The sequence below is a fragment of the Amia ocellicauda genome, chromosome 3, assembly GCF_036373705.1.
Source record: "Amia ocellicauda isolate fAmiCal2 chromosome 3, fAmiCal2.hap1, whole genome shotgun sequence".
Classification (NCBI taxonomy): Eukaryota; Metazoa; Chordata; class Actinopteri; order Amiiformes; family Amiidae; genus Amia; species Amia ocellicauda.
The window spans coordinates 1,062,242-1,079,727 of NC_089852.1; the positions used below are offsets into that span (position 1 = coordinate 1,062,242).

The 17,486-nt window shown below is 53.4% G+C and overlaps 1 protein-coding gene across 1 annotated transcript in view; it reads left to right on the forward strand.

Annotated features, from left to right (window-relative positions):
- The first annotated feature begins 729 nt into the window (after window positions 1-729).
- The window catches only part of celsr3 (cadherin, EGF LAG seven-pass G-type receptor 3), a 39,466-nt gene continuing 22,709 nt past the window's right edge, over window positions 730-17,486 (forward strand). Inside the window, exons 1-4 of the mRNA XM_066699319.1 lie at window positions 730-5,940; window positions 13,410-13,753; window positions 16,081-16,154; window positions 16,332-16,546. Of these exons, the coding sequence (XP_066555416.1) occupies window positions 738-5,940; window positions 13,410-13,753; window positions 16,081-16,154; window positions 16,332-16,546 (5,836 nt within the window). The 5' untranslated portion in view covers window positions 730-737. The remainder of the gene's footprint in view (window positions 5,941-13,409; window positions 13,754-16,080; window positions 16,155-16,331; window positions 16,547-17,486) is intronic.

Sequence of the window (17,486 nt, forward strand, 5' to 3'; positions counted from 1 at the left end):
TAATATAAGCGGCTGTGGTTCATGTATGTATGTATGTGTGTGTGTCTATCTATCTAAATAATAACCGGCAGGCATTCAGCTCAGACAGTCACACACATCTGCATGAATACAGACAGAACAACACCGTCCGGTCCAGTACAATGTGACACAACACAGCGAGACACGGGCTGCCAGCACCAGCACCCGACAGTGATGGCGGCTCTGCCTCGCCAGGTGCAAGAGACATGCGCACAGCGGACCAAACCATCCTTTTATTCTGGTGCTCTGAACAGGGGGAGGGAGAGAGTGAGGGTGTGAAGGGGAGAGGAGAACAGGAGGAGAAGGAGGAGAGAGAGAGGGGGGGAATAATGAGAAGGGGAGTGTGCGGGGAGAGTGGATGGGTGAAACCATTAGGGGTCTACTGAGAGCCATGTTTGGAGATGAATGGACTGGTAAGCGGAGCAGGAGAGAGATGCAGAGTCCCCGACACTAGCGCACCGAGCCCGAGTCCGAGCCAGCGCTGCCGATACATGCGAGCCTTCCGGGCCGGCGGAGAGAGGGGGGACCACGGCTGACGGTGTCGGGCCGGGCCGGCGGAGCTTGCAACATAGAGAAGACACGGACGGGAGAGGAAGAAAGAGAGAGAGAGAGAGAGAGAGAGAGAGAGAGAGAGGGAGGGAGGGAGGGGGAGAGAGAGATACAGAGAGATACAGAGAGAGAGAGAGAGAGAGAGAGAGAGGAGACGGATCTTATCACTAATGGCTGCACTGCTGCTGGGCTCCAGCCTGCTGTCTCCGCTCCTCCTTGTTCTCATCACCATCCCTTTGTTCGGCGCCAGCCCAGGCGAGGGACCGGGGGGCTCGGACCGCGCCGCTGCCTCCCACCCCGCCCCCGGACAGGCACGGGGACCCTGGCCGAACCGCTCGGGGGCATCGGCGGCGCTGGCCGGGGGCAGGACGTCGAACGATCCGGGGTGGACGGTGCTGGACACTCGCTTTCCCCCCAGAGGGTGTCCCGGCCCGGCAGCGTCCGGGCACCTGGGCGGGTTAAACCTTTTGTGTGAAGCCGGGAGAGGCGGGGAGCTGGAGGAGAGCGGCGAGGGGCGCTGGGCGGCACAGGGGCGCTGTGATGCCCGGACAGGTGTGAGATGCCAATGCGAGAGGGGCGTCGGGTTGGCGTTGTGCTTCTCCGTGTTGCAAAACGGCAAGAAAAGATTCGTACAAAGGACTAGAGCGCTCCCGCCGCCCTGGCCGCTCCTCCCTTCGCCCTTCGCCCGAGCAGAGAGAGCCCGGCGCGCCTGGGTTCGGGGGCAGCGCGTCTCGGAGCCTGCTTCTGCCGGGGCTGGGGCTCACAGGCCCCGCTGCCTGGGCTGCCCCCGGCCGCAGGCACAGGGCTCCACGCACGGCGGCTCGCCAGCTCGCTGCCAGCGCCACACGACCACCGCCGAGACGGAGGGGCGGCTGTCAGCCTGGGCTGGTGACGGTGACGGTGACTGTGATGGCCGTGCGGGTTTTTTTCACTCGACTCGGGAGGACAATGGGTCGGAGGCAGGCGGGGCCGACAGCGCCCACGGCGGGGGGAAAGCCTGCGTGTCCCACCCGAGCCGTCCCCGCACCGCCGCGATGAGCGACACAGCGCCGGGCCGGGGCCGGGGCGACGACACCCCAGCGGCGGCACCAGCAGAGACACGCCGCTGCGCTACTGGACCGGCCTCCTGTGCACACCTGCGCGGCGCCTCCTCCTCCTCTCACCGCTGCCCCTGTTCCCACAGCGCCGGGTACCCGAAGGGACCCCCTCGGGGGAGCACGGAAGAGACGGCCGGACGGGCGCAGGAAAGCCCCTTTGTCAGTGATATCCCCGCCAGCAGGGTCCCGGGAGGACGGGGGGCGGACTGGCGGCCGGCTGCCAGCGCTGGGGTGTCCGTGAGCACTGCGAGAGGAGCCGGGCTTTGTGCTGCTGCCGTTACTGACACCGCTGCTCACCCCAGGAAGAACGCCATAGCTGGTGCTACTGAGCCGGTAACTGGCGCCAGTGCTAAGAACAGCGCATCTGCTCCAGCTGTGAATACCACCAGCAACGCCACCTCTACACCCACCGCTCATCGTAACACAGAGACTGTGTCCACTACCAGCACAGCCACAGCCCCTTCTGATGTGAGTCTTACAGCTACGACCACAGCTGCAACTTCTGCTGCTACTACTATTACTGTTCCTACCACCGTTTTAACTACCAGTAGGGCTGCTACTTCTACTACAACTGCTGCTAGCACTCTTCCTCCTCCTCCCCCTCCTGCTGCTGCTGCTGCCACTAAATTGACTGCCTCCATCCCCAGCCTGCCTGCAGGGCTCCTGCCCCCAGTGTTGCTGAAGCAGAACCAAGCAGACAGTCTAAACAGAGGTGCCTGGCTCCCCGGCCTACAGACGGACCCCTTCCCCTACACTGGGACACAGTCCGTGGAGAACTACAATAATAATAATAATAATAATAATAATAATAATAATAATAATAATAATCATAATCTAAATAATGACAATAATGACCAAAGCCTGCTGGATTATCCTCCCACGCAGCAGCCTCCCTGCGTGGAGTGCCAGCTGTTAAAGGACATGCGATCCTGCGAGGACTCTGTGTGTGTGGACAGTGTGCCTGGCCAGCGTTCGGCCAGCGATCCGGGAGCTGCGGTCATTGTGCCGTCGAGGCCCGGCGCTTCAGAGCCGATTCAGGGTCGGGGTGTCAGCCTGCAGCAGCTGAGGGCTGAGGGGGAGAGATGGAAGGGGAGAGACGGGCAGGGAGAGAGGGAGTGGGACAGGGACAGCCAGAGACACAGAGACAGGGAGGGAGGAAGAGGGACAGAGGGGGAGGGGCAGGGAGAGACGGAGGAGGGAAGAGACAGCTACAGATACAGATATGGAGACAGGGAAGAGATGGGAGAGGGAGGGAGATGGAAAGGGAGGCCCAGGGAGGGAGAGGTGGGGGAAGGTGGGGAGGGAGAGAGAGAGAAGGAGGGATTTGGAGATGCTGGGGATGGAGGAGAGAGAGAGGGAGACGGGGAAGAAGGGAGGCCGGGGGAGACAGAGGGAGAGTTGGAGAGAGACTGGGACAGGGAGGCGAGGTTGAAGGAGGGGGAGGAGGGGATGGGACGCACTGCCACGGTGTCCAGATCCCGCCGCGCCGCCAACCGGCACCCCCACTTCCCGCAGTACAACTACCAGGTGCAGGTGGCGGAGAACCAGCCGCCTGGCACCTCGGTCATCGACATGGCAGCGCAGGACCCTGACCCAGGCGAGGCGGGGCGTCTCAGCTACAGCATGGCGCCGCTCATGAACAGCCACTCCACCGAGTACTTCCACATCAACCCGACCAGCGGCCTGCTCACCACCGCCAAGGTGCTGGACCGCGAGCACATGGACCTGCACTACTTCCGGGTCACGGCGCTGGACCACGGATCCCCCCGGCTGTCCGCCACCACCATGGTCGCCATCACGGTGTCAGACCGCAATGACCACGGCCCGGTGTTCGAGCAGAGCGAGTATCGCGAGACCATCCGAGAGAACGTGGAGGAGGGCTACCCCATCCTGCAGCTGCGTGCCACCGACCTGGACGCCCCCTCCAACGCCAACATCCGCTACCGCTTCGTGGGGGAGCCATCCGCGCCCGGCCGTGCCGCCTTCGAGATCGACCCGCGCTCCGGGCTGATCACCACACGGGGCCCGGTGGACCGCGAGAGCACGGAGAGGTACGCGCTGGTGGTGGAGGCCAGCGACCAGGGCAAGGAGCCGGGCCCGCGCTCGGCCAGCGTGCGCGTCTTCATCACCGTGCTGGATGAGAACGACAACGTGCCACAGTTCAGCGAGAAGCGCTACGTGGTGCAGGTGCGGGAGGACGTGCGGCCGCACTCCGAGGTCCTGCGGGTCAGTGCCTCGGACCGCGACAAGGACAGCAACGCCGTGGTCCACTACAACATCATCAGCGGGAACAGCCGGGGGCAGTTCTCCATCGACAGCGTGACCGGCGAGATCCAGGTGGTGGCGCCGCTGGACTTCGAGTCGGAGCGCGAGTACACGCTGCGTGTGCGTGCCCAGGACAACGGCCGGCCGCCGCTGTCCAACAACACGGGCATTGTGAGTGTGCAGGTGACTGACGTCAACGACAACGCGCCCATCTTCGTCAGCACGCCTTTCCAGGTGACGGTGCTGGAGAGCGCGCCGGTCGGCCACTCCATCCTGCACGTGCAGGCCATTGACACGGACGCCAGTGACAACGCGCGGCTGGAGTACAAACTGACCGGCACAGCGCCTGACACGCCCTTCGTCATCAACAGTGCCACGGGCTGGGTGTCGGTGAGCTCGGCGTTGGACCGTGAGTCCGTGGAGCACTACTTCTTCGGCGTGGAGGCGCGAGACTACGGCACGCCCTCCCTCTCCGCGTCCGCCAGCGTCACCATCACCGTGATGGACGTCAACGACAACCGTCCGGAGTTCCTGCAGCGTGAGTATTCCGTGCGGCTGAACGAGGACGCGTCCGTGGGCACCAGCGTGGTCAGTGTGACAGCGGTGGACCGCGACATCAACAGTGCCGTGACCTACCAGATCACCGGCGGCAACACGCGCAACCGCTTCTCCATCAGCACGCAGGGCGGCGCGGGACTTCTGACCCTCGCCCTGCCGCTTGACTACAAGCAGGAGCGCCGCTACGTACTCACAGTCACCGCCTCCGACCGCACACTGCACGACACCTGCCAGGTGCACGTCAATATCACGGACGCCAACACACACCGGCCCGTTTTCCAGAGCGCGCACTACTCCGTGTCGGTGAACGAGGACCGGCCGCCCGGCAGCACGGTGGTGGTCATTAGCGCGACGGACGAAGACGTGGGTGAGAACGCGCGCATCACTTACTTCCTGGAGGACAACATCCCGCAGTTCCGCATTGACCCGGCTACCGGCGCCATCACGCTACAGACCGAGCTGGACTACGAGGACCAGCTGACCTACACGCTGGCCATCACCGCACGCGACAACGGCATCCCACAGAAGTCCGACACCACCTACGTGGAGATAAACGTGAACGACGTGAATGACAACGCTCCGCAGTTCCTCAGCCCACGCTACCAGGGAGCCGTGAGCGAAGACGCGCCACCCTTCACCAGCGTGTTGCAGATCTCCGCCACCGACCGCGACGCCCACGCCAACGGCCGTGTGCAGTACACCTTCCAGAACGGCGAGGACGGGGATGGCGACTTCACCATCGAGCCCACCTCTGGCATCGTGCGCACCGTGCGCCGGCTGGACCGCGAGAGCGTGCCCTTCTACGAGCTCACCGCCTTCGCCGTGGACCGCGGCATCCCCGCCCAGCGCACGCCCGTCCACATCCAGGTCACCGTGCTGGACGTCAATGACAATGCGCCTGTGTTCCCCGCTGATGACTTCGAGGTGTTCGTGAAGGAGAACAGCGCGGTGGGCTCCGTGGTGGCACAGATCACCGCCACTGACCCGGATGAGGGCGCCAACGCGCAGATCATGTACCAGATTGTGGAGGGCAACATCCCTGAGATCTTCCAGATGGACATCTTCTCCGGGGAGCTGACCACGCTGATCGACCTGGACTACGAGGCCCGCTCGGAGTACGTCATCGTGGTGCAGGCCACCTCTGCGCCGCTGGTCAGCCGCGCCACCGTGCGCATCAAGCTGGTGGACCAGAACGACAACGAGCCCGTCCTGCAAGACTTCAAGATCATCTTCAATAACTTTGTGTCCAACCGTTCCAACAGCTTCCCCAGCGGCGTGATTGGGCGCGTGCCGGCGCGGGACCCCGACGTCAGTGACCGCCTCTACTTCTCCTTCAGCAGCGGCAATGAGCTCAACCTGCTGCTGCTCAACCACACCAGCGGGGAGCTGAGGCTCAGTCGCAAGCTGGACAACAACCGGCCTCTCGTGGCCTCCATGGTGGTGGTTGTCACTGGTAAGAGCCCGGCACACTTTCCCTGTCCTACTGCTGTGTCTCTCTCCGTGTGTCTCTGTCTGTCTCTCTCTCTGTGTCTCTCAGTGTGTCTCTCAATAAGTGCTTTATTGGTGTGACAATAGTATATTAGTTTTGCCAAAGCAATCCACAAATGATAACAAACAATATAACATATAAACTCTACAGAAAATACGTATAAATACCCCTCCCCCACCCTCATACAGCACAAATACAAACAGAACAGCTTCCCTTCCCCCCTCCCTCCCTCTAGCAGGCATGGTGTCTACACTGTACACTGTCCCTCAGGCTGGTGTCACGTGCTGTCCTCAGTTGGACACATATTGGGCAGCCAGTGGGGCTGAGTGTCCCACTCCCAGTCTCTGTCATTTGTGGGAATTGTGGGTTGGAGATACTAATTTTACTGTGTGTGTTTTACTAAATTGTCCCTTGTTTGGCAATATTTTTCACATTTCTGTGTGTTACTCTGTGTCCTCGGTCTGTCTCTCTCTCTCTCTCTGTGATTCACTCTGTGTCTCTGTCTGTCTCTCTGTCTCTCTGTCTGTCTGTCTGTCTCTCAGGATTTTCCTTTGCGCTTTTTTTGTTGAGTTTTATATTTGTCTTGTGTGTGTTTTTGCTTTTTTGGGCTGTCATGTGTTTTGTTGGGACTGGGTAATAATCTGGGTCTGAACTGAGCTTTGCTGGAGTTGGACCGGGCTGGACTGGACTGGGTTGGACCGGGCTGGACTGGATTAGGCAATACTGTACTCTGCTGGTTGTTCCTTGGTGTTCAGTGTACATTAGCAAGCTGGGTTTGGATTTCCTAGGCTGTACTGGACTGGACTGGACTGGACTGGACTTGGGGTGCTGTGTGTATAGAGGAGGCTCTGAGGGGGAGGGTGCAGTGTGAAGGTCTGCACAGAGGCAGGATTACACCCTGGCTGGCTGGCCGCCTGGCAGATGTGTTTGGGGAGGTTTTTAAAAGCTGGTTGTCTATGCTTGAAAGGCTCTGAGCTTCATGGTCTGCTGGCCGGGGAGGGAGGGAGAGTGGAGGACGACAGGGCAGACTTATTCATTTATTCATTTATTTATGTATTCTACTGCCCCCCCCCAACCCCCTTTACACATGTGGAGCCGACTGGCTGCCTCCCTGTCCGCAGACCGGCTGACTGAGTCAACGACACCCTTTGAGTGCTGGACAGGTGTAGTGTGTGTTGTGTGCAGTGTGTGCAGTGTGTAGTGTGTAGTGTGTAGTGAGCACTGTGTGCAGTGTGTAGTGTGTAGTGTGCAGTGTGTGCAGTTTGTAGTGTGTAGTGTGTAGTGTGCAGTGTGAAGTGTGTAGTGTGCAGTGTGTAGTACTGAGGAGGTTGTCTTATGGTCCTATTGCAGTGCAGTATAGTATAGTGTGTGGTTCACTGGGAGCTGGGAGACGGGACCGGCTCGGTGGCCCCTGCTGGCGCACAGTGACAGTCTGGGGTGTGTTGGAGGCGGGACGTTCAGGAAGAGTTCCCTCAGGTTCTGTGGCTCTGGAGTTGGGGGGTGTTGGAGGGATGGGGAGGTTCTTCAGAGTGCGTTGACGGACGGAGGTGTGCGTCTCAGCGGGGCCTGACCTTTGCTCCGCACACGTAATGGCATTGTGTGACCTTTGACCCCCCGACTTAATAACATTTAAAACGTCTATAACAACACTTCCTCCTGACCACACGAGTCAGAAGGCCTGTGCCATCGCTGCCGGTGTTGTGATTGATGGGGTTGGGTGTCTGTGTGTCCCTGCCAATGAGAGATGAGGATTCTTGTGTATTCTTGTACCTTATTGTGATTATGTTGGCTACCTGGGTTTCACTGTGTGTGTCTGTGTGTGGACTGTTTAAAGAAAGAGAGAGAAATATCTGTGTTTGTGTGTGTGTGTGTGTGTGTGTGTGTGTGTGTGTGTGTGTGTGTGTGTGTGTGTGTGTGTGCGAGAGCATGTGTGTAAATGTGTGTGTGTGTGTGTGTGTGTGTGTGTGTACTGGTAAGAGCCTTGTCTGCACATCCATCTGGGTCTGATTTTCTGTTAATAGGTTCAAAAATGTGCTGCATGGTTGGTTGACAGCTTTTCTGATTGTGTGTATTTGTGTGGAGAGAGAGAGACACACACACATAGAGAGGGAGAGGCAGAGAGAGAGAGAGAGACAGGAAGAAGAGAGATACAGAGAGACAAAGAGGGAGAAGAGACAAAGCCAGAGAGTGAATCAAAGAGATGGAGGGACAAAGCAGGGGAGAGAAGCAGAAAAAAAGAGAGAGAGAGAGAAGGGGTTGAATTACATCATTGTTTTGCTTGTGGCACGTAAATGAAATCTCATTTCAATCTGCCAGAGAGAGAATATTGTGACTGGTCTGGCCCTCTGCTTCTCTCTCTCTCTCTCTCTCTCTCTCTCTGAGTGTCTCCATATTTCTGCCATATTAAAATGTTGCCCCCCACTCCCCCATCCCTGCTTCCTCTACCCCTCTCCCCTGTCACAGTGGGCTGGTCCAGTTTCCCCGCCCTCTGTTCTGTACAGACACAGTGATGAGGAAGTGTGTGTGGGTGTGTGGGTGTGTGGGTGTTTGATTCCTGGCAGTGGGGGTCGGGCTACAGCAGGTTGCAGCACTGCTGTGTTGGGGGCTGCTCCATTTCATGCTACATGTTTTTGTTTTGTTATCTGTTGTTGTTTAGCTACAGTTGCATCAGCTGTGTGTAAAGGAAACTCGTGCTGTGAGAGTGTGAGTGTGTTTATATGTTTCTGTCTCATTGTGAGAGTATATGTGTAAACTCCTGTGTGCGTGTGAGTGTGTGTGTATGTTTGTGTGCGTGTGTGTGCGTGTGTATGTGTATGTGGGTGTTTGATTCCTGCTTTTAAAAGCTTATGAAAATAGTAAAGATTTCCAGCAAAGCACTCTAACCCCCTTGTGTCTGCCACCTAACCCCCCCCTTGCCAAAGATGAATGAGAGAGAGAGGGAGAGAAGGAGAGAGAGAGAGAAGGAGGCAGGGGGGAGAGAGGAAGGCACCGTGAAGCCAATATAATGAGTGTGGGAGGGGGGTGGGGATAGGGGGGCCTGCCAATCAATGTATTTATTTAGTCCATCAATTAAAATTCAAATGTTTAATTAATAATAATAATAAATCATGACAACAGCAATCATATCAACAGTAGTAAAACAGAACAAAGTAAACAGCACAAACAGGACGACAGGACGACAGGAGCACAAAGAGAGACTGTGTGCGTAGTGAGAGCGTGTGTGTTGGTGTCAGATCGTTCGTAGAGAAAGGAGGGATTGAGTGAGAAGAGACTCTATTGATGAAACCAGCCGAGACAGAGAGAGAGAAAATAGCAGGGGAGAGGACAAGGAGGGAGAAAGGGTGGAGGAATGGAGTGGAGGGAGGGAGGGAGAGAGACATGGAGACATGGAGGGAAAGCTGCTGTTCAGTTCAGTGTGTGTTCAGTGTGTGTAGTATGCAGTGTGTATTCAGTGTGTGTGCAGTGTGTGTGTAGTGTGTGCACCCTGTCTGTGTGTCCTGCTGCTGTTCAGTTCAGTGTGTTTTCAGTGTGTGTATTGTATGTAGTGTGTGTGAAGTGTGTCCTGCTGATGTTAGGTTCAGTGTATGTTCAGTGTGTGTGTAGTATGCAGTGTGCTCAGTGTGTGCTCAGCGTGTGTTCAGTTTGTGCAGTATGCAGTGTGTGTAGTATGCAGTGTGTGTGTAGTGTGTGTGTCCTGCTGATGTTCAGTTCAGTGTGTGTAGTATGCAGTGTGTGTTCAGTTTGTGTTCAGTGTAGTCAGGCAGGCGGAGTCTCTCTCTCTTAATCCCTTAATGGTTGCAGCTGCAGCCCGTTGAGCCTGAGAGCTGCACCCGCCGCCTGCATGGGCTTCTGGGAAAAGCACATCATCCGTGTGTGTCACATTTCCATTTTGTGATTATAATTTTATTGTGATTAAGCTATGTTTGTTATTTTACATGCACACACACACACACACGTCAGAGGAAGTGGATCTGTGCTGCTGTTCTTGAGTTGTGGGCGGGGCTGTGCTGAGTCCCTCACCGGACCGGGGATTACCCTCACAGCAGCAGCCACTCCTAGATATTGTTCGTTAGTATCTTTTCTGATCATTAATTACTCACTAATTAATTAATCTGTCTGCTTTACATTCAGCGCTCGCTTCATTGGGGATGAGTATTCATGTGCCTGTCTGTATGTCTGGCTGGTGTGTCTCTGTGTCTTTGTCTGTCTGTCTGGGTGCAGTGTGTAGTGTGTAGTGTCTCTGTCTTTCTTTCTGTCTGGTGTCTCTGTCTCTCTGTTGTGTCTCTGTTTCTCTTTCTGTCTGGTGTGTCTGTCTCTCTGTCTGTCTGTGTGGCGACTTGTGTCTCTCTGACTCTGTCTCTGTATGCGCTGGCTGTCTGTGTGTCTATTTGTGCCTGTGTGTGTCTGTCTGTGTGTCTTTGTATGTCTGTTTTAATGCGCAGTACTGAGGAACAGGATTGTGCATGTCTTCACAGGCCTCACTGAGCGTCTGGGCCTTTTCGGTGTGCGTTTCATATAACTGGATTGTGAGTGAATGCTTCCTCCCCCCTGCGCCCAGAGTGTGGCAGCGCTGGTGTGAGAGTGAGAGCCTCGCTAAGCTGATTAACCGAGACTGTTGGTGGCCTGATGGCGCCTGCGATTACCAGTGTCTGTCTCGCTCTCTCTGTCTTGCCCCCCTCCCTCCCTCCATCAAACTCCGTTCCTGGAGGGGCTGCAGTCTCTCTCTGTCAGTGTCTGTCTGTCCCTCTGTCAGTCTCTCTCTTTCTATCTCTCTGCCAGTGTCTGTCTCTCTGTCTCTAACCCCTATCCCATCCCGAGCCACGCTCTGTCCATCTCTCCCTCTCTACCTTTCCCTTCGCTCCCCCACCCTTTCTCTCTCTTGTCAGCAGCACTGCTACCCTACTCTGTGACAGGGCTGCCCCTGATCCCCCCCGAGGCTCCCTGCCTCCTAATTGCTTAATTGGCACTTAATTGGCTGACATCCCATTTCCCATTTTCCTGTTTCCTATCCCCAGGTCTGCAGCAGGTGAGGGATTAGAGAGCCCTGCCAGGATACTGCTCTTAACAGGCCATTTAAGCAATTAAGCAATTACATGCTCAATTAGGCATGAGGTTCCATTATTTAATGGTCTTTTTTTGTTTGATGGTGGAAGCTATTCTGTTGTTTCCAGGATGCCCACTGCCTTTACAAATCAATCCTGAGAGATGGCTATACCTCGCCCGGTGAATCAGCGCTTTCTTTTATTGAGTTTTCCAGGAAGTCACCTGACTTTGGGCTCAGGTGGGCTCCACGGGGGGGCTGGCATTCGAGTGACAGGTTGTTCAGTTTTAGATCCTATGGTACTGGGCTGTGCTGGGCTGGACTGGCCTGGGTGGTACTGGACTGTGTTGTTGTGATGCTCTTTAGGCACCAAGCCAACACTGAGCATGACAATAAATAATTGTGGCTTTAAGCAGCTTTGCTCTTATGAATAATTCTGTGACAGCATGAGAAATTAGCATTGTTGGCTCCATGTTGGTGTGGTGTTGGGGCAGAGTTGGTAGGTGTTGGTGCGGTGTTGGCATGTTGTTGGCACGGTCTTAGCTCAGTGTTGGCTCCGTGTTGGCTCCGTGTTGGGTCGGTGTTGGGCCAGTGTTGGGTTGATGTTGGATCGGTGTTGGCTCGGTGTTGGCTTGGTGTTGTAGCGTTATTGGCATGGTGTTGGCACGGTCTTTGCTCAGTATTGGCGCAGTGTTGGCTTGGTGTTGGGTCGATGCTGGTGCAGTGTTGGTGCACTGTTGACGCACTGTTGGCTCAGTGTTGGGTCAGTGTTGGCTCATTGTGTACAGTTTACTGTAGCTGCTGTAGTACTCTCTCTCTCTCTCTCTCTCTCTGTGTGTGTGTGTGTGTGTGTGTGTGTGTGTGTGTGTGTGTGTGTGTGTGAGGAGATCTGTGTATTTCCCTCCCATCTCTCATCCCCCTGCCCCCCCACCCCTTGCGATGCCTCCATCAAAAGCTATTTAAACCTTTTATCCCGGCTCGGTCTCTATCCCTCCTTCCCTCCATTTCTCTCTTCCTCATTCATTCTCTCCCTAGTGTTCTGCATCTCTCTCCATCTCTTTCTCTCTCTCCCACTCCACCCCCTCTCCCCCATCTATCCCCTCTTGCTCTTTCTCTCTCTCATGGAAGACAGTCATATTCACTCTTCCTGTCTCTTTAATGTCTGCATGAAAGGAATGCTTCTCTCTTCCTCTCTCTCCCACAAATTCAAACTCAAATTGCTTCATTGGCACGACCAAGGCATTAGTGATCAATGTCAAACAGGATCATATGTACAGACACACACACACACACGTATATATATACATCCATATAGTTACGCTCTCTCTCTCTCTCGCAATTGCTCAAATTGCCTTTTTCACAGAGCGCTTAAGTGGCCGATCAGAGAGACTGGGGTAGAGCAGGTTTAAAGCAGGTTTGCTGTGACCAGAGAGTGAGCGGCTCAGCAGTGTGACCAGAGAGCCGGAGCGCCGATTTACACGCTGTGAACTGTGCTGCAAAATACGTGCCTCTGCCTCCTCTCTCTCGCTTTCTCTCTCTCAATTTCAATGCAAGCTTTATTGACATGCCATTTGTATACAAGTATTGCCAAAGCATGTGATATAACTGATACATATAAACAGGAAAATTATATTTATAGAAAATAAAGTAAAACTAAAAATCCTTCCCTCCATTCCTCTCTTCCTCATTCATTCTCTCCCTAGTGTTCTGCCATCTCTTTCTCTCTCTCTCTCACGTCGATGCTGCTCTCCTCCTCTCTCTATCATTCATTCTTCCTCTCCTGTTCTCTCTGCTCTCCTTCCTATATCCCCACCTCTCCCTCTCTCTTTTCATCTGCTTCTCCTCCCTGTTTTACATTCCTCCCTCTCTCTTGTCTTTCTTTTTACCTGCCCCCCTCACTCTCTCTCTCTCTGTAATTTCCCTCCACCATCTCTCATCTCTCTCTCTCTTTCTCTCTTCCCCTTTCCCTCTCTCCCTCCAATAATCCTGGGATTATTGGAGTGCAGTCCTGGCTCCTGGTTGCAGTGTCGGCAGCAGTGCTGTGGGAATTCTGTATTCCCAGCTCTGGCACTATAACGGCCATGGGCAAGAGCCTGGAGAAGGGGCAGTCTGTCTGTGTGTCAGTCAGTCAGTGTGTCAACCAGTCAGTACATCAGTGTGTCAGTCAGGGTGTCAGTCAGTTTGTCAGTCAGTCAGTGCGTCAGTCAGTTTATCAGTCAGTGTGTCTTTCAGTCAGTCAGTCAGGGTGTCAGAGTGTGAAATGCTGAGTGGTACAGGCCTCAGGTGTGATTGTCTGTGATCTACCTCAGTCATTCAGGGCGGTATTCAACTTTTATTAATATTTTCCTTCCTCCCTCTCTCCTCTCCTTCTCCTCCCTCTCTCCCCCATCAGACGGTATCCACAGTGTGGATGCACAGTGCGAGTTGAAGGTGTTGATCATCACCGAGGAGATGCTGTCCAGCAGCGTGACGGTGCGCCTGCAGAACATGTCCCAGGAGCGCTTCCTGTCCCAGCCGCTGGACCTCTTCGTGAAGGGCGTGGCAGCCGTGCTGTCCGTCCTCCCTGATGACGTCTTCGTCTTCAACATCCAGCGTGACGCTGAGGTGGGGGGGGGCGACATCCTGAACGTCAGCTTCTCGGCCGCGCTCCCCGGGGGGCGCTATTTCCCGTCGGACGCCCTGGAGGAGCAGCTGTACCTGAACCGGCCGCGCCTCACCGCCCTGGCACAGATGGAGGTGATGCCCGCCCCCCAGCACACCTATTAACCAAGGGAGCCATTGAGCCTTTACAGAGCTCAGTGTGTCAGTCAGTCAGTCAGTGTGTCTTTCAGTCAGGGTGTCAGTCAGTCATAAGAACACAAGAACATAAGAAAGTTTTACAAACGAGAGGAGCCCATTTGCCCCATCGTGCTCGTCTGGTGTCCATTAATAACTAAGTGATCAAGGATCCTATCCAATCTGTTTTTGAATTTTCCCAAATTGTCTCTTCAGACACATCGCTGGGGAGTTTGTTCAGATTGTGACGCCTCTCTGTGTGAAGAAGTGTCTCCTGTTTTCTGTCTTGAATGCCTTGAAGCCCAATTTCCATTTGTGTCCCGGGTGCGAGTGTCCCTGCTGATCTGGAAAAGCTCCTCTGGTTTGATGTGGTCGATGCCCTTCATGGTTTTGAAGACTTGGATCAAGTCCCCACGTAGTCTCCTCTGTTCCGAGATTGTATCTGCTGAGCCACCTATTTTAGTATCATCTGCAAATTTGACAAGTTTGCTAACTATCCCAGAGTCCAGATCATTAATATAGATTAGAAAAAGCACAGGCCCTAGTACTGATCCCTGTGGAACTCCACTAACAACCTCACTCCAGTTAGAAGCTACTCCTCTAATCGACACCCTCTGTTTCCTACACATCAACCAGTTCATAATCCATCTACTTACATTACCCTGAATGCCTACAGCTTCCAATTTGAGGATCAGTCTTTGGTGTGGAACCTTATCAAAAGCTTTTTGGAAATCTAAGTATATCAGATCATATGCTTTCACATGATCTACAGCTGCAGTTGGATGTGAAATACTCATTTAGAACATTTGCCACATCTTGTTCATTTTCCAAGATACCTCTATTTTTGCCTTTATCTGTTTCACTTCCTCCTTTATTGTCCTCTTGCTGTTGTAATATTGAAAAAAGCTCTTTGCATTAGTTTTAGCTCCAAGAGCTGTTTCTTTCTATGTCCCTCTTTGCTTTCCTGATCCCTTTCTTAAGATCTCTTTGCAGCTCAACATATTCTTTGTATTTTGTTTCGTCTCCATCCCTTTTGTATGCGCTATACAACATTTTCTTCCTCTTTATATTTTTTTGCATACCTCTATTAAACCATTTTGGCCAGTGTTTTTTGGTCCTCAATTTGCTAAGTTTTGGTACAAATTTCTCCTGAGCCTCAAGTAGTATATTCTTAAAATACAACCATCCATTTTCATCTGACTCTGTATCCAGTGTGCTCCAGTCTACCTCTTCTAAGTGCCGTCTCATACCTTCAAGATTTGCTTTTCTGAAATTGTAGACCATTGTGTTAGACTTGGACCTTGTTTTTTGAAATAATGCCTCAAAGCTAACCATGTTGTGATCACAGTTTGCCATTGGTTCTCTAACTAGTGTCCCTCTGACTCTATCTTGGTCATTTGAAAAGATCAAGTCAATGCATGCACTCTCTCTGGTTGGTTCCCTGACAAATTGAGTTAGAAAGCAGTCATTTACCATCTCAACCATTTCTATTTCTGCTTCTGTAGTCCCAACTGGGCTTTCCCAGTCTATGTTTGGGAAATTGAAGTCCCCCATTATAACAGCCACATCCTTGCTACATGCAGTCCTGATTACACTGTACAATGCAGCATCTGAATATCTGAGTTGGGTGGCCTGTAACACTCCTACCGCTAATCCTCCAGATCTCTTGTTCAAAAGTTTCACCTACAAAGATTCTGTTCCGTTACTGGGATCTAATTTTAGTTCTTCTGCCTCAATGTCATTTTTCACATATAATGCTACCCCACCCCCTCTTCGATTTTGCCTGTCTCTCCTAAACTGTGTGTATCCTTCCAACTTGTATTCATCCCAATAATTTTCTGTCAGCCATGTTTCTGTCACTCCTACAACATCATAGTCACACGCCAGCACTGTGGCTTCTAGGTCTAACATCTTGTTCCTTATCCTCCTGGCATTGAGATACAAACATTTCAGGACTTTCCTACTAGCAGGTTCCCTTTGTTTTCTTTCCTTAGAGGATCATCTCCCATTGTCAGTCCCTAGTTTAAATGATTCTCAATTTCACTGCACATACGCTCTCCCAATGCATTAGCCCCCCTTCTGTTTAGATGTAGACCATCCGGTTTGTACAGGTCCCATCTATCCCAGAAGAAAGACCAATGCTCCATAAACCTAAACCCCTCTTCCCTACACCAAGCTTTCAACCACGTGTTAAATTTTCTAATCTCTGCCTGTCTCCGTGGTCAGGGTGTCTGTCCATCTATCAGTCAGTAGGTTCTCTCTCTCACTAACCCTCCCGCCCCTCGCAGGTGCTGCCCTTCGATGACAACGTGTGCCTGAGGGAGCCCTGCCAGAACTACATGAAGTGCATCTCCGTGCTGAGGTTTGTGTGTGAAGTGTAGCTCTACTGAGGCATGCCACACACACACACACATATATACATTCACACACACATACACTCACACACACACGCTGACACACTCACACACATACTCTGATGCATCTCTGCTGGTGAAAGGCACTATATTAAATAAAAAATTGATTTGATTGGATCCTGCAGGTTTGACAGCTCCGCGCCCTTCGTCTCCTCCCCCTCCGTGCTGTTCCGGCCCATCCACCCAATCACGGGCCTGCGCTGCCGCTGCCCCCCCGGCTTCACGGGAGACTACTGCGAGACAGAGATCAACCTGTGCTACTCCAGCCCATGCCTGAACGAGGGCGTGTGCGCACGCCGGGAAGGCGGCTTCACCTGCATCTGCAGAGAGGACTACACCGGTGAGAGAGAGAGAGAGAGAGAGAGAGAGAGAGAGAGAGAGAGAGATTTGAAACCCCTTTATTCTACACAACAAAATAAAAGATTATCCATTCCAACCATCAAAAAGAAACTGCAGCAAACATAAAACACGACAGACCAAATTAAAAATGTAATAAAAGTTCACCCCTCTCACCTACGCTGCACACCCCCTCTACCATACACCACCTCAGCTTAAAAGAGTTAATATCTCTGACCATGGTAAAAAAGGTAAAATCCACTGCTATCCTAGTCAAGACAAGAACTTTAAAAATACATTGTGCATCCTCAACACCTGCACTGGACAGCCTATTATTACAGGATTTCAAAATGGCTAGCTTTGCTTGACTCAGGACAAAGTTCGCCAGAGCGCAACGATGGCGATCCATGTTTGAATACTGAACACTAAAAATCAAAAGCTTTTCACTAAAAATCACCCAGAGAGACCTCAGTAGGCCAGCTGAAAAAATGAAAAATGGCTGGAGTTGCAGACAGTCGGTAAAAAGATGAAACAGTCTCCGCTGCAGGGCAGAAAGGACAGCACTCCTCCACCCCTGGGTCAGCCCGGCTCAGCCAGCAGTTCGTGGCCAGAATACCATGCAGGACTCGCCACTGCAGATCTTCTGAGCGCTTGGGCAGGGGCAGCTTATACAGCAGCCTCCAGGATGGCAGCACATCCTCGCCCAGCGCCAGGTGAGCCCTCCACTTGGTGTTGGTCAGCTCTTTCAGTGCTGGGTAAAGGCGAGCTTTAACAGCCAAGATATACAGCTGCCTCTTCTGTGCAGAGTGAAACTGCAGGTCAGTCTCTCTGTCCAGATTCACTAGCATCCCAGGCCGCTCACCCAACTCCGGCACCCCTGGGGAGAGCAACACCGAGGGGAACATGAGCTCACGCCCCGGGACCAGCCTCTCTGAAAAACACTG